This window comes from Myotis lucifugus, unplaced genomic scaffold (genome assembly GCF_000147115.1).
Source record: "Myotis lucifugus unplaced genomic scaffold, Myoluc2.0 scaffold_36, whole genome shotgun sequence".
NCBI classification, from domain to species: Eukaryota; Metazoa; Chordata; class Mammalia; order Chiroptera; family Vespertilionidae; genus Myotis; species Myotis lucifugus.
Genome location: NW_005871084.1, coordinates 674,201 through 696,936, shown reverse-complemented (window position 1 = coordinate 696,936; position 22,736 = coordinate 674,201). Strand labels below are relative to the sequence as shown.

The following is a 22,736-nucleotide window of genomic DNA, read 5'->3' as shown; positions in this document are numbered from 1 at the left end:
CATAGGTGTATATTAAGGTGGAGATGCCTAGAATACACTGTTATACACATGCATTCTAATTTCTCATCTGTGGTAAAGAAACATGATTATATAAAAAGATAAACCATGTCCACCAAGGACCAAATGAAAGTTCATATTTGCTGTGAGAAGATAATCACTTAATATTGTATATAGATTATATTTGTCATATGTACTGCCTATATAAGTAAAGCCTTAAAGTTGAATTATTATAAGGTCAAATTCTATATAATTGCTTTGTGGGGAAATGACATTTCAGCTTTATGAAGAATTTGTATTTCATCCCTCAGCTCTATCTGTACACACCATACCGATACATGTAATTGAGTGATTGGGGTGTGTGTGTGTGTCCATCAGAGGACTTATTCATTCATTTATTCATTTTACATGCATTTACCTAGTGGGAGGGAATGTTTTTCAGGTGGAGGGAAGACATGGAGACCAGAAAACAGGTATGTTGGGTGACAGTGAGGAGGCTGATGTGACTGGAGCACAAAAGGGTCAGACAAGAAAAGAACGTAAAAACAGATCACCCATCACCTTAAATGCTAGGCTAAGGAATTGCAACTTTATACCGAAAGCCAGTGGTTCAGTGGGGCAGATCTGAAGTCAGGGAAAACTGGTTTTCAGATCCTTATTTTGAAAGGAGGCAGTAAGAGAGGAAAGCAGGGGGAGAAATTAGTAAAGGCTGCAGTAGTAAAATCAAATAAGGTTTAGTGAAAGTTTTGCAAGCATTGCCGAGGGAGAAGATCCAGATCTCTGCTTTATCTCTCACTGCTTTATTAGACTTAATCTTTCGTGAAATAAAAACATTTTGATTCTTCAATGTATCTTGAGGTAAAGCCTTTTCTCTCTATTCCACCTTTTCTCTTGCTGTACTTTGGGATTCCCTTCTCCATGTTCTCTTACCTTTTCTGCTGCATCTCTGGAACTTTCCCTGAAGGTTCTATCTCCTTTTCCAAAAGAAGTCAATACACAGTTCATTGATGTTTGTCATTTGTAGCTTTAGTTAAAACTTTTTGCTAATATAATTTTTTCCAAGAGCATATTTTATCTCTTTAACTTAATTTGAACTCAGATTTCTAACTAATTTGGAGAGGCCCAAACGTGAAAATAGGTTGTTTTCTATATCTTTAAGTAATAGGGTTTATTTTCCCTTCTATTGAAGTGGGTATGAATGATCTTTGGGGCCTCAGGAGAGTCCACAAAACTTCATGTAGTCAAAATATTGCAGAACTTCAGTATTACTAATACTTAAAGATGGTTTCCTGGATCAAAAAATGTGAAGATCTGGGGACTACGTTCTCTGCTCTCACCCAGTGCGGTTTGCTCATCAATAGTTGATATGGAGCAGAGGTTCAGTTTTGAAAACACGATGCAAGCTATAGACTCTCTCCCCAGAAAAACGCATTTAGCTAAATACATGAGTACAGTTTTGCAATGATTTCAGGAGTCTCTCGATCTTCCTAAGGCCCACAGTGGGCCTGGCATCTGGAGAGCCAACCTCCCCCCACCTCTCATGCCCATGGCAGTGCTTAGGCCATGTCGGTGGCATGCCTGTAGAACTGATGTTGGTAAGTCAAGGAGAAAGTTCTTTCAGTACCTTTCGCAGCCATTAGCTTTACCGGTACTAAGTGCTCATTAAGTATTTCCTGGTTGATATTTGTGAGAGGGCCACAGGGGACAGGGGAGGGTGAGAGAGAAGAAACATGTGCATAGCAGAGAAGAATTACATTAATGGGGAATTATGGAGTACGTACCTGGTACATTTCCTGAAAATGATGCCTGTGTGGGCCTTGGGCAAATGTGAGTGGCCAGGAGATGATGGTATTGCTGTAGGTGAAATCCAGACTTATTCCTAGATGGTATTTATTGTCAAAGAACCTTAATGAGCAGTAAGTTCATAAACCTTTTTCTGAAAGGGGGAATCTAGTGTTTTGGGTCTGTTGTTTCTTTTAAGATATTTTTAGCTACAGCAAAAGGAAACCCTGAGTCAAACTGCCTTAAACATAAGGAAGTATATTACGTCATGTAACCTCTTCTGAAATGTCTAGTGTTTTCCCTCATACATGTGCTGGCTTTATCAGAGGCATGACAAGGAGGTTCCTGCTGCAGTTGTAAGCATCATGCCCAAACAGGAACATGTCCAAGAACACAAAAAAGTCATCTCCTAATTTGTCTATTCCTTTAGAGCCAGGAGACCTTTCCAGGAACACAGTGGCAGATAGGCCTTTGTGTCTCAGTGTTCATTTTAAAACAAATCCCTGACCAGGGGAAGGCAGGGTTGGGATTGGCAGTAGTACTCAGGATCTGTGACTGCAACTGGGGATGAGGTCACTTTCTCCTGACCCACTTGGAGGAGGGCTGGCTGGGTGAAAACAAACAAACAAACCAACCAACCAACCAACAGCAATAGCAACAAAAACCCCTATAGGTCTGTTGTGAGGAAAGGAGATGGAATGATGTTGGGTGGACAGAACTAATGGTGTCACTGCATCTTCTGATAACTAATGTTTTGAATAACATAGAATAAATGATGTTCATATTATTAGAGTCCAGCTATCTTTATGTTATTTTCCCTGCCACAACATATGAGAGGTGCTCAAGTGCCTAAGTCTGTGTAAGTGAATTTTATAATAGATTTTCTATCCTCTTGGGGACTGGTTTCCACTACTTCCCTCAATTTAATTCTGGACCCTACTGTCTTGCACAAAAGAGAAAGGTGAAATTTTACCACGAGGCGCTGATGTGTAGAGTTTGCCTAAGCGGTCCATTGTTTACCATCGCACTTTTCTTCATTGGTGGGTTAGTTGTTAAGTGGCTCGGTTATGTATTTTTATCTTTGAAAATTTTCAGGTATAGCTTACAAAGCAATACATATTTTCATCTCTTTTTTTAAAAAAATATATATTTTATTGATTTTTTACAGAGAGGAAGGGAGGGGGATAGAGAGTTAGAAACATCGATGAGAGAGAAACATCGGTCAGCTGCCTCCTGCACACCCCCTACTGGGGATGTGCCTGCAACCAAGGTACATGCTCTTGACTGGAATTGAACCTGGGACCCTTCAGTCTGCAGGCCGACGCTCTATCCACTGAGCCAAACCGGTCAGGGCTATTTTCATCTCTTTATATGTACCTCCAATTTAAAAATATTCATTATGTTTCTGTGTAGGTGATGGGGCAAATAGCATATAAAAATGAGTTAAATTTTTTTCTCCAAGTCAGTGTTAATTTAAATAATAGAATTTTCCTCTGGGATATATTTAACCCAAAAGAAAAGTCCTGATAATTAGGAAATTGGGATTCTGAACATCTTTCTCTACAGAGAACGTCCTTTGTCTGAATTTCGGATTTCAGTTTTTGAAGATGTCACTTTTCTTTCATGGCATAAGAAAGGGGGTGAGAGTCACTTTGGAAAGAGCTTAAGAGGAGAAACGATGAGTTCTCCTCCCAGCTCTTCCAATGCCTTTGCTTGCGAACTGGAACCACAGCCTGCATTTCTCTGATGTATATGGTTGTAAGGGATCATGAAATATTGTGTGAAAGTGCTTCGAAAAGTCAAAAGCAGTAAACTGCTCTAGGGTGTTTATTGTTGTGACTGTGGTGTTCTGATTATTATACTTGAAGCAGAACTTTAAATATTAATGATGCTCTTGTTTGTCAGTGGGGAAATTCCAGTGGAAAGGTTTTCAAAAACTGTTGAGCTGTAACTGCTGTCGAGGTAATGGACACAGAGTGCCTACTCCACTCTCTGCCTCCCTATCACCAGATCGCAGAAAGCTGTGCTACTGTAGAGGTAACAGTTGTTTTCTCCTCTGTCCTGAGGCCAATGATTATATAATATGTATCAAGTCACTAGGGTGCATATCAAAGTGAGCATAAAGAGGCAAATATTTCCCTTTACAATGACCGTATAAGAGATTATTTCTGTCAAGAGGATAAAACATACACGAAGTCTGACTGTTTCACTCCATTTTTCTATAGAAACCACTGAGCTTGAGATCTGTACATTAACTCCTATCTCATCATTGACTGGCAAGAATTTCAATGTGTTAAGGATACCGATCTGCATATTTCCTGCTGAATCTTAATCCATACTTGCAAATTTGTGAAACAAACTCTAAATTATGGAGAAAGAAGTGTTGTGTATAACATGTTAAGCTAATCTTTATGGCATACCTATGGTTTAGTTTCTCTAGTGAACAGTAGATAGAGTGAAACATTATACATTTTCATTGTCTTAGGTTATCTTTCTCAAGATCTTAAGAGCTCTGCAGAATTTTTCATAACTTGTTCGCCTTTTTGATATTTTTCTGTGTGCACAGCCCATTTGAGAGGCTGATGGCTTACCCATTCAACTAAGATGGTACCGAGTGCTTCTTCCCTGTCCAGCTCTAGGCTGGGTAGTAGAGATGAATGGAAAGCAGACAGGACTCAGTGTTTGTCTTCATGCAGCTTATTGTTCAGGGTGGCAGAAAGGAATCACTTGAGAATCATAATAATGCAAAATCCCATCTGTGATGAGTCCAATGAAGGAGGACAGGATATCTGACCAGGAGGACAGGAAAGCTTCCGCCTGGGAAGTGATAACTCAGCTGATAGTTGATGTAGGAGCGAAACAGGCCAAGCAAGGCAGTGGAGTGGCAGGACTGGGTGGGAGTGTGTGCTCATAGAGGAGACACGTCTTCAAGTTCTGCCACAGGAGGGCCAGTGGTGTGCATGAACATTGTCAGGGATCAGGGTAACTAGAGGAGAGAAAACGAGGGTGTGTTGGTACATTACCAAGATGGCCTTGAGGACATTACTTGCAGAACTTTGCTCTTATCCTAACACCAACGGGAAGACTTTGAAATATTTAAAGAGGGAGTGGAATAATGGGATTTGCATGTCCGTTCACAAAGCCCTCTTAGCTTTCACACTGCACACTCTATATTAATACACTGATGACACCTGAGGCTCTTTCTCCATTTGTGGTGGTCTCACTGACATATACTCATCTTCTTCCCCAGTGTGTAGTATCCTTATAGTTTGTGTGGGATTCCTACATCACCAGGGTGACAACTGTGATTGGGCTAACCCAATCACAGGATAATTCTATCCCTTCACCATGGTTTTAAATTTGGGTCATCTACATCTATGCAAATCCCTGCATGTGTTCCCTGGCTGTAGGGATTGGTTCCGTAATGGTCTCAATTAAGGCAAAGTTCAGGAGGAATTTTGCTCTTTTGTAAACTTAACTCTCTACAAGAAGAGGAATAAGGAAGCAAGTTGTTTTAGAAATCCCGTGACCATGACGGATGGAGTCCAGCTTTAGGATGAAGGTGGTATGGAGGTGGCACAGTGGACAGGTGGAAGGAGCCTCTGTCTTTCCTAGTGTGGTGGATCCACTGGATATATCAACCCTGAAACCTGCTTTGTCTCTGCACTTTTCACTTCTCTGGGCCAGTAAATTCTCTATATGAGGGGACTTTTAATTAGACTGCACCTAAAGTTACCTTAATCTCCGTGTCAGTACAGCTCACCACGATGCCACTGCTTTCCTTCTCCTTTCTATACCCTAAATTGTAATGTCTCAAAAGGAATGGTTCTAGCCTGCATACCCTCCTTTCTCTAAAATTCCATAACATTTATTATTCTGTTAGTAATCAAATACTGCTCTTTATTTATGTCTCCTAATGTAGGTTATATATTTCAAAGAGAAAGAGCACTATTTTATATTGATTTTGTGTCCCATTTGTGTTAAATATGCTATTATAATAATAGTAATCATAATAAAAATAGGAGTTGTACTTCTATGTTTCGGGTTCCATGGAGATATTTTTTTCTAAATTATCTCTAATCATCACAACAGTATTGGAGGGTGGATATCATAATTCCCATTTTACAGATGAGGATACATAGAATTGAGATGTTAAAATTTTTCTCCAAAATTACACCAGTAGCCAGCAGCTCGCCACTCCTAGTTGGAAGATAATGCTTGAAGAAAGAATGGCTAATGAATTCATTGGGTTTATTTTCTTGAGCCAGGACACTGAGCAGCCTGAGAACATTTGGTGCTCAGAGGGAGGAAATGCTAAGATGGGAAACAAGTCTAAAAGGGAGAGAAGGATAGTTCAAAGACCAATTTCCCCTGCCTCCCAGTTTTGACTAGTGCCAGTTCTAACTGCCTTTGCTTGCTTTGCTTGGAAGATAGAATCATTGTGCCAGGATTCACAGGAGTTTGTTTTGGAGGATGCATTAGTCAGGGCGTGCTAATTGCTGGAACAAACCACCACCAAACTTTAGTAGCTTAACACCACAAGGGCTATTTCCCTCTGGTGTCACAAGACCTATGGGGTGGGCTCTGTTCTCTCTAGTCCAGGGGTGGGCAACCCCTGGCACGCATGCCAAACATGGCACACCAGTAACTTTTGCTGCAACGCAAAACCCTCTCTTATAATCTTCCATTTACAATTGTGAATCTTTGTTCTCAGTGATGAATTTTGTTAAGTCTTGTAATAGGAGTAGCCTGACGGATGAAAGTAGTAGCTCGTGCATATCTCTGAAGGTCACGAAATATAAACCTGATGTAAAATCTCTGTCATCAGTGATGCAGCAGCAAAAGCCCCACTGATAATATCAAACAGAATCATAAAGTCTTCTGTCGGACTATCAGTGTACATGTATACGTTAAAAAATAAATGTATTTTTCATCATCATATACTGTGTTTTTGTCGCTCGAATGAATTTTATTATTTCTTCATGGTTCTTCACATACGTACACCTTAAGAGATATCAAGTAGGCGTAACATGTTCTCAAAAAATTAGGGTTGGCACGCAGAAGAATTTTGAGTCAGAGATTTTGCTGGTTTTGGCACGCACTCACAAAAAGGTTGTCCACCCCTGCTCTAGTCCTTCAGCTCTGGTTTCTTGCATGCTTTAGCTTGGCCATCCCCTAGGCCTCAGGTATTTACTAGATTCTTTGCATGGGCTGAACAAAGAGGGAAGAGAAAGTGCTTGGAGGATTAAATGGGAGATTTCTGGAAAAGGCAAACATTACTTCTGCTCACATTGTATTGGCCAAATCTCAGTCACATGATCCCACTTTATTGCAGAGGAGGATGGGAGATACAGACTTCCTGTGTGGTCAGGGTTGGCGGGGCGGCCGGGGGAGGGGGCGCAATAGAAATGGGAACTGGAGAAAACACAGTCTAGTTTTAGCCACGGAGTGTTACACCAGAGACCTGAGAGTTTGGTGACCACTGGTTTTCAGAGGCATTGAGATTTCAACCAAGGCACTACCGTGTGGTGCACACTCAGCTTCTGAAGGACATTGGATTTGAGGCATGCTGATGGCCTATAACTAGGAAAGTTGTTCACCTCTGTGACGAGAAGATAATAGCATGCATTTCAGGAGTTGTTTTGGAGAGTGAAGGAAACCATGGAGATGGAACTGATTTGTTAACTAGAACTGGATACCTAGGCAGTAATTAATCTGCAATGTTGCTTGGGAAGAAAGAAAAATGCTAATGCAAAGACGATTCGGTAATGAATGGTGGCAAGTAGGATATAGATATTTTTCTTTGGAAACCCATTGCCATGTTTCATGTCATTAAATTTTATTTCTTTTAATGAAGTAATTTTTAAAAAAATGTTTTTATTTTAGAGAGAGAGAGAGAGAGAAAGAGAGGAAGGGAGAGGGACAGAAAGATAGAAACATTGATGATAAGAGAGAACAACTAAAGGCAGCCTCCTGCACGCTTCCCCTCACTGGGAACTGAGCCAGCAACCTGGGCATGTGCCCTGACTGGGAATTGAACCGTGACCTCTTGGTTCATGGGTTGATGCTCAACCGCTGAGCCACACTGGCCGGGCTACTGAAGTAGTATTTATAAATACCATAGAGGCTTTCCACAGTGTATTATTTAATATCTTTAATTTTTACCAAAAAGGTTATATTTATAATTATTATTTTTTATGATTATTATTTATAATTTGTAAAACTGATTTTTAGTGATTGTAGACTTTTCACTGATTTCAGAGTGACTGCTTTGAAGAGTCCTGCACAGAGCCTTGAATTCAAGTGGGAAAAGAAGCTGAGGGCTGGGTGGGCCTTTGTAAGATAAATTACAATACATTTGATACTATGAAGAGAATCTGTTCTTTCCTGTTTTGCATTGGCTATATGTTGCTTTGATTTCATTCTGTATTTATGAGGCTTGTAGTATTTCTTTTCTTTGGCTTTCTTATTTGTAACTGCAGATTTAGCGATTTCTTTTGTGTACCACTGCCTCCCAGAATTTGGCCCAACAGTTTTGAGTAGCTGAACGATTTATCGAGGACAGATCAGCTGAAATGTGGCTCAACTTTAGTAAAGCAGACGGAATGACATAAGGTTAGGTGACTGATGTGTGAGTTTTTGAATTTGATTTGGTTTTACATGGAAAGGTTGAAGCAATGATCCATGTATTCTAATAAAAATCATCAGTACAAATCAAATAAAATCTGGCTTAGTGGCTATTTTCCCACTGTCACTCATGGCTAGCCTGTGCTGTTACAGACCACATTTTGGCAGGCACTGGTTTTTCCTACAACAACATCTTAAAGTAGTATTGCAATCTTTGTATGTTAAGAAGGCATATTTTCTAATCAAACTTTCTGCTAATCTCATCAGATAAATCATTATTCTCTACTGACAGCTCTGGCTACCCTTAAACCCCTTCCCTGCTTCTTGTTTTCTCTCAAGATGCCTGGTTATTGTCATTTTTCAGGTCTCTGTGTCTATTTCCTTTCAAACTCAGGACATTTCTTCCATTCCTGAGGAAGAGTTACAGCTTTTTACCATTCCGCTTAGTGAATTTGTAGACCAGTAGTACATCATAGCAGCTCATCTCGTTCTGACCAGTAATTCATCGATTGTCAGATGGACAAAAGGCAGGCTGCATCCAAACTGTAGACCAAATAAAAGACTAAAATGCTTATTCCTATGAATTTGATTGATTTAAACTTAAGAAAATATCAATTGATTCTAATGTATTTCAATTTCTACCTCCAAAAGCTGGACTAGTAAATTAATGCAGATGTATTTCAACTACTTCAGTTATGTCAGTGGTTTAAAGCTCTTAGAAATGAAAGTAAGAGTAGCAGCATGGTTAGGGGAAAGGTACAGTTCATTTTTGTCATTTAGACAAGACCAACTATCACAGCCCTTGGGCCTCTCTCAAACCAATGCAAGCTCATGTCATATTGGTCATATGGTGCTGTATAGGATACAGTGTAGCTCAGAGGGGAGATTGGCACTTTTTTCATTGCTGATATGATTTTAAAATGCATATTGCTAGATTTGAAAACTGAATCATTATCATACCATTGAACTTTCCTATTTTTGCAAGTATTCTAACGAACTTAAGCAAGTATTCTGTTACCTGTTAGAATTAAAGGGGGGAATGGAATGGCCTCTTTTATATCAGATAACTTTCGTTTTTTTATGCTTTTGAAAAATAGTGTTGGCCTGCTTATGCTTAAGTATGCAACTTTCTTTGATCCCAATTTCATACTTTCAGTGATTCCAGATAAATCATTTTAAATGAGATAACTATAAAAAACATTTTAGAAAGCAGAAAGCATATTACACCAGTTTGGTTACATTATTGTGAGATAAAATGTAAAATGCTTTAGGTCACCAGACACACTTCTCTGACTACACACACACACACACACACACACACACACTTATAAGCCCAACTAGGAAAAACCTTTGCAAATATCTGCCAGGCATTTGGCTGAAATGAATTATAGGGAAATCTTTCTAAGTATGAATAAGTCAGAGTTGAAATCCACCAGTACTGTTCAGCTAGTAAAATGACATAGGCTTCATCCAGGGCTAAAGGGGCCATTTCCACCTTATATTGATGACAATAAGTTAACCCACTCAATAGTGTACAATATGCATATGTTCTATCAAATGACCAAGCTTTACTCACAATCTTTTCTGGTGATCAAGCTTCTCTCCTCCCCCTGCCCCCCCCTTTTATTTTTTTTACAGTAGTTAGATCATTTGTGTAACTGACCTCTAAATGTGGGAATATATTCTTTCTAAGGAGTCAGTTTACTTACCACTTCTAAAAACTTAGGTATTTCCCACTTTAAAACATTTTTAAGTTTTTTTGGCCAGCCTACAAAAACCACACTAGATTTTCTTGTGTCATATGTATACTTCTGTATCTTTGGTTTTATTAGGAAGTGCCCACTGAGGCAAATCTCCTTTGTACATAGTGGTTTCTAGAACGTGGTACAAAGAGGCAAGGAGCAGCCACTCAGGACAGCATGGACTCCAGAATGGATTATTTAACTTGGCTTCATGCATTTCATTGATTCACTAGTGGGTTGCTTAATCTTGTCTTTATCTTGGCTGAATTCCTTCCAAGTTAATAGTATATATGTCTTCATTTATTCTAGTTACTGTTCTCCTTACCCCCACCGAGGTCACACTGCTGCTACTACTAATAACGTTATCCATTGAGATGTCACCAGGGCATAAACAAACAATTGAGGAATAGTTCTTACCAATTCATATAGGACAGAAATTTCAGTCGAGTTTTGCATGTGCTTCCCTATATTTCTGTGCTTTTAAAAACCAGTTGACCACAGACCAGAGGATCTGCAAGGCTGTCTAGGATATTGTGAAGGGTTATCAGTGATCCGAAGATGGGGGGAGTGGGTGTTGAGGAAATTTTCACTTTTTTCTTTATACACTTTTGTGGTTTGATTTTTTTCAATAAGAACATAATTAAAAGTTAGTTGTAATGGTCTTAAAGTATCTCCCCATAGATTGCTGATTAGTTGCACAGGGAAAAGTTGTAATTATACAGTGGAGAATTCCCATAGTACCTTGACCAGGTGATAAAATTAGAATAACAAATGAAGGAGGCAGACTATGGCTGTATATGATATTCTGTGGCTGTATGTGATATTCTGGGAAAGACACAATGCCACTTACATAGTTTTATGTCCACCTGAATATAATCCTGAGGCAGCATCAGAAAAAAAAATAGCCAAGTTGAAAAACATTCTATAAACTAACTGGCCTGAATTCTTAAAAAATACCAATATTACAAAAAGAAAACGAAGACAGGAAATTACGGATTAAAATAGATGAGAGTGATGTGCTGATTAAATACAGTGAGTAACAGGATTTTTTTGGTGTGTGTATGCTTAGTTAAATGTATTTATTATACTTGAGATCACTTGTTATTTATGGACTGTGGATTAGATAACAGTATTATATCAAAGGTAGATTTCCTAATTTTGATAACTATGCTGTTTTGTTCTTAGGAAATACTAGTGGACACAGAAGTATTCAGGGATAAAAGGATATGACTGCTGCAACCTACTTGATAATGGTTGAGACATAGCAAATTACGTAGTTGTAACTGCATTGTGATAAAAAAAAAAACTTTTGAAAATAAAACATAGAAAAACAGGAAAAAAAAATTAAATGTGTTGTTCCTGCCCTACCAGCATGGCTCAGTGGTTGAGCATTGACCTATGAACCAGGAAGTTTCTGGTTTGATTCCTGGTCAGGGCACATGCCCAGGTTCCAGGCATGATCCCCAGTAGGTGGTGTGCAGGAGGCGACCCATCAGTGATTCTCTCTCATCATTGATGTTTCTCTCTCTCTCTCTCCCTCTCCCTTTTTCTCTGAAATCAATAGAAATATATATTTTTAAAAAATGTGTTGTTCCTGGACTTTAATCTTTGAACTTTTCTTGATTACTTCCAGGTGGAGCCAGATTATCTGTGGGTTTTGTTTTGTTATTTTGTTTGTTTGTTTTGAGGTTCCTGGGTATTTTGATGGTCAGCCATATTTGAGACTCACAACCCTCGAATTTTTTTTTGAAAGAGTTGGTAGGATTATGTTGAGATTGATCAGGTGCCACTAGATAAGTAGCAGAAAATTCCTCAAACTTGGAGTGAAAGGGTGAAAATTGACTTTGTTGAGTGTGGGGAAACGAACTTGGTGCAATGTTGTTGCATTCTTTGTGGGTTTCAGCCTAGTCAGAGCAGTCAGTAGTTGACCAGGCGACTTACTGTTCTTTAAATGCCACAAAAATTAAATGTTTTCTTTAAATTCTGTTCTCTCACAGTTCTTATCATCAAACTTCTATTTTATGGTTGGGTATCAGACTGTATATTTAGGCAAAATTTCTGTTGAGCCCATTAAGTAAAAATAAAGAGATTTCCCCCATGTCCAAGCTATTACAATTTTACATTTGTAAATTATTTCAAATTAATTTTTAATGGACTATTTCCTTTCAAATACATGTGGAGATGGTGTTATAAAACTGTAAACAGTTTATGCATTTTTACAGATTTCCATTTTATGTGGTTGATACTGATTTACCTCTTTTTAATTGCAGCAGAGGTAAAGATTAGTAGTTTAAAACAGTAGGGACTGCGTGTTCTGCTGTGATCAAGGAATTAGATAATCTGGCTTGTTTGCTTAAGGGGTCTGTATCTTGAGACTTTTATAGGGTAGTATCAAGGCTCTGAGCCTTCTTATTATGCCAATACCCAGAAGATTGCTTTAATGAGAAGTAAAGGGCCTTTTTCCAATTACAAGGGAATAATTGTATTAAGTTCCTGTGTTATGTCAACCTGCTTTGATTTGATTACTGCAAAAGAAATGGATTTATCTGTCAGTGTTACTTAATTAAGCCTTCTCATTGATGTTTTGCAGAGTAATACAGTGTGGTTTGCACATTTGAGCCTAAATACAAAGAAAATTGGCCTAAAACTAAGACATGACCCCTAAAGATAACATGTAAGATTGATTGCTTGTCATTGGCAGGTCAGAAGCTGCAGTTCTAAACACAGGTGGAAGATAGGGATGTTGAAAGGACAAAATGAAAATCAGTCTATGGGAGTGATTATTGTAAGTAAAAAGGACTATGCTAGGAAACTGGATTTTAGGAAAAATTTTTGACTATTTAAAACTGTTTGGCTTCACCAATAATAATCAGACATCTGGAATAGGGAATGAAATGAGGTGAGACTGGAGAGAACAGAAGTTGATGTTGCTACAGTATAAAAGGAAAGAGAAGATAAAGAAGAAAGCAAGAGGAATGGTGCCATTTGGGAGAAGTGGACCATTGTGGTTATGCAGAGCAATTACAGCTCACAAATATTTCAATTAAGCCAGCATCCCTTTCCCAGAGCCGCACAAATGGTACCCTAGGGAGAACAGAGGTATGGGGTGGGGGGAACAAAGAAGATGTAACTGTTATATATTTCATCTTGGCTCTTTTTCCCTTTCCATTGGAATAAATGTAATAAATTATTTATCAAATAGGGGTTTTAAATATCAATTTGTATATCTTGTCATTATAGTATTATGGGTTTTAAACCATGAAGTTACATGTATGATTTGAAAAATGCATGCAAAATTGCATAGACATGTTAATAGAGTTATATATTTTACTCTATTAGGGTATAAAGCATATTTTAAAATTTATTTCTTTGTTTAATATAAATTTTCTAAAGTATCTCCCTTTTATTTTTCACATTTTGTTAGATCTATTGGTAAATATACCCTTAAGAGGTACTAACCACCTAATTACAAATTTCCCCTAATTATATTTACTTTTAATTTAGATACCTTGAAGCTTATCTATATAGTATTGGAGCTAGATGCTATGTTTTAAAGTCTTCACATATGGCAGCTTACTTTCAGTTGTTACTCTCAATTGATTTTGAAATAAGTCCCCTCGCCCCAGAGCATTATCTTAGTAAGACTAATTTTTATGAAGTACTTTTAGACCAGTTACATTTTAAAAAGTCAAAGGAGGCATGTACAATTCACACTATTGTACTCTTGCCTCAGTCATTCACGGTTCTTCTTTCTGGGCTGTTGCTTAGAAAGAAACGATCCTGAACCTACTGCCTTCTCTTTAAAGGGAAGACCCAACTGGTTAGTTTCACACAGTTGAAGTGGAAGGGTGCTAAATAACAGCCATGTCTCTGTATTTCATGTCACATTATTCAAGTTAGAATTTTATTCAAGTTTGGTTGTTATTGATGCTACCAAGTTATATGGATTGATACAGACTTCAATGTTATTTCCTTTTGTCTCAATTTCATAACATAGCTCTTTACTCACCTTGAGTTTCAAGATTTTTGAGTTTCAAAATAAGGAACACAACTGGCATATTTATAACAAAAAAGTTATATATTTTATTTAGTTACTTTTTTAGTATTTGAATTTTGTATTATATGAAAATGCTTTTTCTGTTTTAGAGCACCAAAAAATGTAGTTAACTTTATATTTTAAATATCTGAGATTGTTTAATGTACATTTTTGAAAAATAGTTTATTTTGAACTTCAGAAAAAGAATATTGTTTTAAGCAGTGTTCTAAAGGACACATTAATATAAGTTTAAGTTCATAAAGGCTAAAAAATACAATCATTTCCCCCTGAACAAATGTTCCCACTAAACTTTCTCCCTCATATATCCATATTTTACCCTTCTTTATACAATTTATATACTTAAATATAAACTATAAAATCATCTTATACTTGACCTTTGAGTTTTCAGATTTATTTGATAAGTAAATTCATCAGTGCTGAGAATGCCAGTGTTGACAGCAGTGATGAAATGGAAAGCCCAGGTCTCCCTGCTCTGTATTGTAGAATCTTAAAATTTGTGTGGGAGGCATCACCACAACCCTCATCTTTTGCTCAGTCCATTTGGGAATGTCAGGAAGTTTCTTGTCACTCACAGTTCAGATCACTCATTATGAAGTATATCTGGTCTCTTATGGAAACAGAAGGAAGTGATCATGGTTTTGTGGACAGTATCTCTCAATATTTGAAACTCATCAAACTCTTCCTTCCTCTGCCTTAGTGCTCAGATTTGACTTCAGATTCCTCTACTTTAAGCTCTTATTATACTTGCTGCTAATGAAAATGTGCACATCCTTAACACGCTCTTTGCTGATGAAATATTTTGAACTCTAAATTCATCTGGCACTGACGGAGAGCATATGCCATCTCAGTTTGTGTGGAGGGCTCAGCCAAGGGTTCTTCCTGGACTAGGAAATTAGTAGGAGCCACAGATGTACGCAGTCTGTGATTCTCCATGATGATGTGGAGGATTTAATAGTGTCTGTTGTTTCAGAGCAAAGGATTTAAGACAGTGTAGACTTCAGCATGTTTCAGAGTGATTATCTTTCCAGGAAAAACAGCCTCAATCCCCCAGTACATTCTGAGTGTGTAGAAGCTTTCATCGGGAAATCAATATATTTCCACAAAAGTAGGGATTTGTAGACTCTTAGAGCGATGCAGAAACCAACTCTGGTTGTTTTCCGACTTCATGAAACTCTAGGGCCTTGGATGTTGGGCATGATCTGGGTGCAAAGTATGGAAAGAACCAATGCACAACTCTAATGAACCCAAAATGACAGAGTTAGGTAACTCTCACACGTGTTTATTTCAATAAAGTTTAAACCTATGTAATATTTTGTCTATGTTTTTAGCTTGGGCTGTTGGTCAGCATATATAACTTTTGACAGCATATCAGTTATATAGCACACAGAAATATGTTGAAATGGTGAGGTGGAAAGAGGATATTCTAAAAGTAAATTAAGGTTCAAAACATCTAATGGTTACTGAATTCTCACTGTGATTGTGCTATAGAAGTTCATGGAGGAGGTGAGATGTGTTTACTCTGAGTATATTGGCTTTTCTAAAATCCAGGAGAATATTTGAAAGTTCCTGCCCTATTAAGCAGAACTAGTGGTCATTAAAAGTGAGAGTGAGGTTTCCTTGACTAGGTCACCATTTTACATATTTATGTGGTTTAATTATCTTAGATTTTGAGTTGTATTAGTAAATTAGGCTTTCATGGCACATACTGGTTCCTGAGTATTTACTATGGGCCAGGTACTTCTAAAATCAGTAGGAGGCACAGATGTACACAGCCCGTGAGTCTCCATGATGATGGGAGGACATTTAATAGTGTCTGTTGTTTCAGACCCTAGAGCTGGTTTATGCCGAGTTGCTACTAAAATCCAGGCCTCCACCTCAACTGCCAGTGCTATGTTTTCTGATATTTGTCTGGTCCATCGGACAGTTTTGATCTCCTGGAAATTTGAGAAATCAAACCATCAGTTTAATGAATGTAGATGAGAAATCATAGAAATGAAAAATTATGTCTATATCTTTTCTCTAAATGGAGTGTTCTCCCTTCACCTCACTTTGGTGTTTGGATGCTGAAATGTCAGCCATGTGAGAGGGCGCTTATGCATAACTCCTCAAATAAATACAATCAAAATTTGTGGATTGTCAGGCTGCCTCCTAAAGCAACTGTCCATACCAAGAAAGTTACCATATCTGTGCTAGATTAGGGTAAAATAAGTTTGAAAAAAAATCTTGCACATTTGAGTCCATTTCAGTCTTGTGGAAGAAAAATTTATTTCATCTACTTGCTTTTCTCCTTTCTCTTCTGTTGCCTAGGACTAGGTTATTGTCTCTCTATTATTTATTCTCATTTTGGATAGAGGTGGCAACAGAACAGGGATGCTCATTGTGAATCTTGTTTCGCTCTTTGCTTTGCCTACTCAGTAGCCTCTAGGATATTAACCCCTTCTCCAGTCCATTGCAGTGTACATTTTGATAAGCTCACTACCCCTCTGGCTTTATTGCCCTCCTTTTATTTTCCAGTCTCTTGATTTCTTTTAATATTTACTTTATATATTTATTGTTGTATATAATTCTGTAATCTTTTGTGGACACAGAATGGACATAAACATCCAAATGCACAGTGTCTGACACATATTTAAGCTCACTAAATGTTAGCTGCTGGTATTTTTTTTTTGAGAGATGAACAGTTTAGGCAAAAGGAATAGAGGTACAGAAACACTGAGGTATACAGTGTGTGTGCAATGTTCAGATATACCAATAGGGAGTAAGCAATGACCAAGTGTAGGCCATGTGTGGGGCTTACATAAAGAGTGAGTCTGGGCAAGAACCGCTGGGATGCAGATGTGATGGGGGTGTGTATTGAATGCTGCTGAAACCTGCAACCTAGGCAGGGATTTAAAGAGAGGGAATGAGTCAGGCAACTGTTGGTGTGGGGCATGCATCTGTCTTGACTTTCCAATAGCGTAGGCTGGTGGATCTCGAATACCGGTGTACATGAAAATTACGTGGGGACCTTGTTAAAAACACACTGTGTTTTTCCCCCACCCTGACCCTGTTCCCAGAGATCGACTCACTAGGTCTGCCTTGGACCCTAAGATGCTGCTATTTGATGAGCACACCAGGTGATTCAGATGCACAGTGGTCCTCAGATGCACTTTGAGAGTGCTGGAATAGTTGTTGAGGGAATGCATGCCAATTTACCGGCAGGTCTGGTGAAACGCAGTGGGAGGGATGATAGAAACAAAAAACATAAAAGTAGCATGTTTACATTCATTATGAGTTACAAATATCCATGTTCTAGCCTTGTGTTTTCTTGCTATAGATGATTGAGCACTAGTTATACAGATATAGTTTCAAAGATAAAATCTAATCAACAATCATATGATTGTTTTCTTAGGTTTTGGAGAGCTAGGAATTCCTCCCTATCTTCTAGATCTAGCAGGAGGGCAAGGGACAGCAAAACCTGTTAAAAAGAGAGCAGTAACAAGGAGGAAGGCACATAGCATGAGGTCAGGAAATGAGAAAGGTGGAAATGGGAAAGGATGGCAAAAGAGCAGAAAGATTTGATTGGTTGAGAATCTATTTGTAAAGGAACCCAGCCGGTATTTAACCTGTTTTGAAAAAACTAAACTTGCAGCATTTTTAATTAGTGGATTGCTCGATTTTAAAATTGCCCAATTGGGAATACTCAAGTTTTGATGTGTTTTATCTGCCTGCTAATTAGCAGACTGCATGGTTGACCATCATTTTCCCTTTATTTTTGTGGATAGAACATGTATATGAAGGTCTCTTGCAACACTACAGCTCAAGTCTGGATTAAAAATGCGTCACTCTGCATTTAGTAAGAGTTCGTACTAAATTATAAATCAAATTCTAGTATATCTGTTCTCCAACTCAATTCTTTCTTTTTTGCTCTTTAATATGATTTTTCCTCTAGCACAAGACTTCTCTATCCTGGCACAATTGACATTTGGGACTAGAACATTTTTGTTGTGGGGGATTGTTCTGTGTATCCGTAGGATGCTTAGCAGCATCCTGGTTTCTACCGACTAGATGCCAGTACACCCTCTCCCCCCATCCCCCCGGAGCTGGGATGACTCAGAATCTATCTGGACATTGCCAGATGTCCTCTGGGGACCAGACTTGCCCCTGGTGGAGAACTGCTAGCCTGGCATTACTATGGCCTTATTTCCTCCTCTCTGCTTACTTTTTTTGTTGTGTTGTTAATCCTCACCCGAGTATATTTTTCCATTGATTTTTAGAGAGTGGAAGGGAGGGGGAGAGACAGAGAGAGAGAGAGAGAGAGAGAGAGAGAGAGAGAGAGAAACATAGATGTAAGAGAGACTTATCGATTGGTTGCTTTCCGCACACTCCTTGACCAGGGCTGGGGATGGAGCCTGCAACCATGAACCCAGGACCATTCAGTCTGCAGGCCAATGCTCTCTCTATCCACTGAGCCAAACCAGCTAGGCTCTGCCTACTTTTTATGTTTAAAACCTTTTTTAAAAACTGAAAAGATAGAGTGTCTCTGAACAATATGACAACATCTTATGGTAGAGATAGGGATTCATCCGTTTTCCTTCGTTATTTTTTGGCCAAATTTAAGAGCAGAAATTTCTCCAATTAGTCCGAACTGACTATTTCAGGTAAAAGGGAAGTTAAGATGTGCCAGACTTCTGAAAAGCTGAAATGTTCGAGAGATTTTTGTCAGTGTTTTTTTGTTTGTTTTTGCTGAAAATATTTGCTTTTTGCTTATGGATGAAGTGCTAAACTTATTCATGTGAGAATCCAGAGGGTTCTAAGTAATTTCTTCATGTACTTCAGTTCCGCATACACAGGAGAGGCCAGGAGGCTGGGTTGTTAAACAGCAGATTTGGAGAAAGTATTGCACCTTTTATCCAGATTGGACGCACGCCCCAGAGCTTTCCTGACATTCCTTAAAACTCACAGTCCCTGATTTTAGCTGTCCACAGGGGGCGTCTATTTGCTGTTGCATTAACTTCTGAAGCACCAAAAAAAAAAAAAAAAAAGGAACCAAAATAATTTGTTTAAAAGAGAAAGAATTCAAGTTTAGTGCTAATAGTTGTTTTTTATTGTTGTTCTATTCCATCTCATAAGATATTCTAAAACAATGTGTACTCCACTGTACCCCCAAAATAAGTCAATTAATTATACTGTGACTACTTTTGCTGATAATAAAATAGCAGTAATAAAAGGAATGACAGTAGTGCAGAAAGAGAATAAACAGTATCACTGAAATGTTAGGAAACACAATAAATGGGATTATGTCTGCTGAACCAAAGTTTCACACCTCCTCCTCCAATGCTGTCAGAGGAAGTTTGTGATGGCCATCTGTTATCAACCGTGATCAAAATAATAGAACAGCGAAACTTTTTATGCTTCTAAGGGGCCTTTCATCAAAAATCTCAAAGCTGCTTCTAAATATAGAGTGACTGATCTCTAAAATTTTAAACCACTTTTATGTTTTAAGCAATTAATATGATAACTTAGTTTTTACATTCTCCATCCGGAGTACTTGCCACTTGAGCATTCAGCAACTGGTCAGCATTAGAACGTTGCTGCTGCAGATTTTAGAAGAATGCCAACTTCTCCCGTAGTTCATGTAGGTCGCCCCACTGTCATTTATCAAAGTAAAACTTGGACAACTTTAATTTCCACATCTCAATGCCCAGATTAAGGATTGTAGACCAACTGGCCAACTCTATTTAAAAAAAAAAGACTGAGACAGTATTGTCTCAACTTAAAAAGCAAAATCCTGATGCCCATTTAGTGCACTGGTAGAAATAGATGACCAACTTCTTTTTTGTCGTGTGTATGTTGCTGCATGTCTGTTGTTTGGTGTGACAAGCGGGGCTAGAGACCAGAGTATCAAGAGCATTATGGCATGGATGCTGCCAGTGTTAGTATGAATATTTACCTGAATTTAGCTTTGGTTTGTGTTTTTTTTGTATTAAGGTTGTGTTAGTGTATTTACACTTATTTTGTCCTAAAGATTTAAATAAAACATGCAGCGCAGTTTCATGTCTGTAAAAGTTGAGGCTATGAAACACTGAAAGATGGAAGTACTTTTTATGCTCATACCTCTGGTTCCTGAGGGTCCAGTTCATTTTTTTGCTGTGAATTTAAATGAGTTAATTTAAGTAGATGGGTCAGAAGCCACTATCATTGTGGTAGCCCTGTGCCTGATTCTTAATTAAAGGCAACAGGAGATTAATTTGAAACATTAATTTAAAAGTGCATACACAAAAAGAAAGAATTATTGCAAGAAAGCCTAAAGAACTTTTCTCTTGTCCCTAGATGTAGAAGACAGAAGTAGCTCAGGGTCCTGGGGGAATGGAGGACATCCAAGCCCGTCCAGGGTAAGTATATCTAATCTCTTCTCCCACATCCAGACACCCCGCATATGTAAATTGACAGAGCGAAGGTGAGTTTCTCTCAAGCACACACACAACTGCACAGATATATATGCGCACTAAGTTTAATGAGGATCAGCTTGTGTTTGGATTTTTTTTTTCATTCTCTTATTGGATGCTGTTATTGAATTTGACACCTGTTCTACTTCTGCTAACCAGAAGAAAAATCCTTCATTAAATATTTGCCCTTACTTTGCCAGTTATTGATCTAGTATTATAGAAAGTTATTTTTTGTAGCTGGCACAACTTTGGAAAAAAAGCCTAGTACTGTATCTCTGTAATATATTGGTGTAAATAGACTACTGAATAATTCTGAAGATGTAGTGTGAAGGACTAGCCTATCAATATACTCTACATAATAAATCTGTGTTGATTTCACTTTGTGAACATGTTATTATTCCACCAGTAGTGCCTTTGGTCACCAATGAGATTCATTCATTTGTTTGGTCTCAGATTTTTGCTATTCTTTTTCATGGATTTCCTCCATTATTAATTGGTTGTTAGTTTTGATGTAACGGAATGGCCATGGAATGGGAGGGAAAGGAGTGGTTAGGCCATGCATGTTTTTGTATGTGTATGACTTTGGGCATGTCATTTCACCTCTTTGATCTTCATTTTCCTAATTGATAAAATGAAGAAGTAGAACCAGAGGGTCTTTTATGTTCCGTCCAACTTATATAATCTGACTTCACCTGAATCATTTCTAGGCTCTGTAGAATCCATGTCCGCTTTTATAGTATGCATATAATGCCCCAAATTAAAAATAGACTTAGAGCCCATAGCTGAGCAACCATCTGTACCTCCCCCAACCAGCTATATAGACGAAGCATTCCGCAGGGAGCATTTTGCTCTAAGTATTCACATAAATTTGGGGGAGGGGGAGAGGTCTCTGTTTTGGCATAAGAGGCAAGGAAGGTAGGTAATCAAGCTGTCAAAATGAGGACAATTCAGCAAGCCGTAGTTACTCATTCCTACCCGTCCTTTGGCCTTGTGGTTCTCACTCTAGTCTTCAGGGTATAGCGGGATCTCTAAGCTTAACCAGTAACTTTATTCAGCCCTTGTACCAGCTGTCGAGTTTGACATTCTAATGCATTATATGGTTGGGTTGAGGAAATCTTTCCTCCTCCTCATGTTACAGTCTGCACTTGCAGAAATAAATCCATTCTCCTTGACAGCAAGTGTAGGAGATGACAGTGCTTCCCTCCATTGTTTAGTTCATTCAGACTTACTTAATTTCTTACTATTTCTCAGTTTAATACACACAGTACTTTTAATTATATTTCTGAGAACAAGATCCGGTTAGGATCATCCTGTATTTTATTTAGTGTTCATTAACTGTTCTGCCATTCTTTTCAGGGAATACGTTGGTGAATAATTTGAATCAATATTTTGCTATTTATATTTTCTAAATGCAGGGAGTTTGAATGAGAAAGATTATTGTGGCTGACTTGTATCCGTGCAGCCTAAGTCTGTCTCATCTTAAAATGGTGATACTATCAGCTACCTTGCAGTACTATGCAGAGGTTTAAATTAGATAATGTAGGTTAAGCTTTTAGAATGCTTCTTAGGGTAGGGACCCTTCATCGTAACCAGTATTATGCTTGGTAAAGAATGAGTGAGTGTAAATCCCATACTGGGTGTGTGGCATCTTCCTATGCACTGACGTAGTGACAGTGTCAGATTACAGCATCATTCAATTAATTTCTATAAATGAGGGAAGGCAGTTGAGAACGGGTTTGTTTGGAACTTTAAGGGTTCCAGTTATTCTCTAGTGAGCCGACGTTCATTTTCATTTTTCATACAGTATCTGTCATTTTTATGTGAGCATATTCTGCCCTTTGGCTAACTTGCCAACTGACACCTCTGAGTAAATTTGACTTAGTCGTTATGGGCAGTGCAACCTGCTGAACAGAATGACATTTTTTTTTTTCCTTTTGGGCTACTTAATGCACCTTTGTAGATTGAAATTTGAACCATATAATATACAAGTACATGCTTTGCTTTCGTATATGTTATCAATTCCTCCACGAAAAGTAAGTGACTAGGCAAGTTTAAAAACATTATTTTAATTTAAATTCCCATTAAAACAATGAGTGACCTTAA

At 38.2% G+C, this 22,736-nt stretch overlaps 1 protein-coding gene across 11 annotated transcripts in view; it reads left to right on the top strand.

Moving 5' to 3' along the window:
- TCF4 (transcription factor 4) overlaps nucleotides 1-22,736 on the top strand; it is a 338,045-nt gene that overhangs the window by 98,520 nt on the left and 216,789 nt on the right. For all 11 annotated transcript variants that reach the window (XR_002828866.1, XM_014454380.2, XM_006087108.3 and 8 more), the window contains one exon: nucleotides 20,518-20,579. Coding sequence is in view for 10 of the 11 variants with exons in the window: in XM_014454380.2 (XP_014309866.1) it covers nucleotides 20,518-20,579 (62 nt within the window). In the remaining variant the exon portion in view is untranslated. The remainder of the gene's footprint in view (nucleotides 1-20,517; nucleotides 20,580-22,736) is intronic.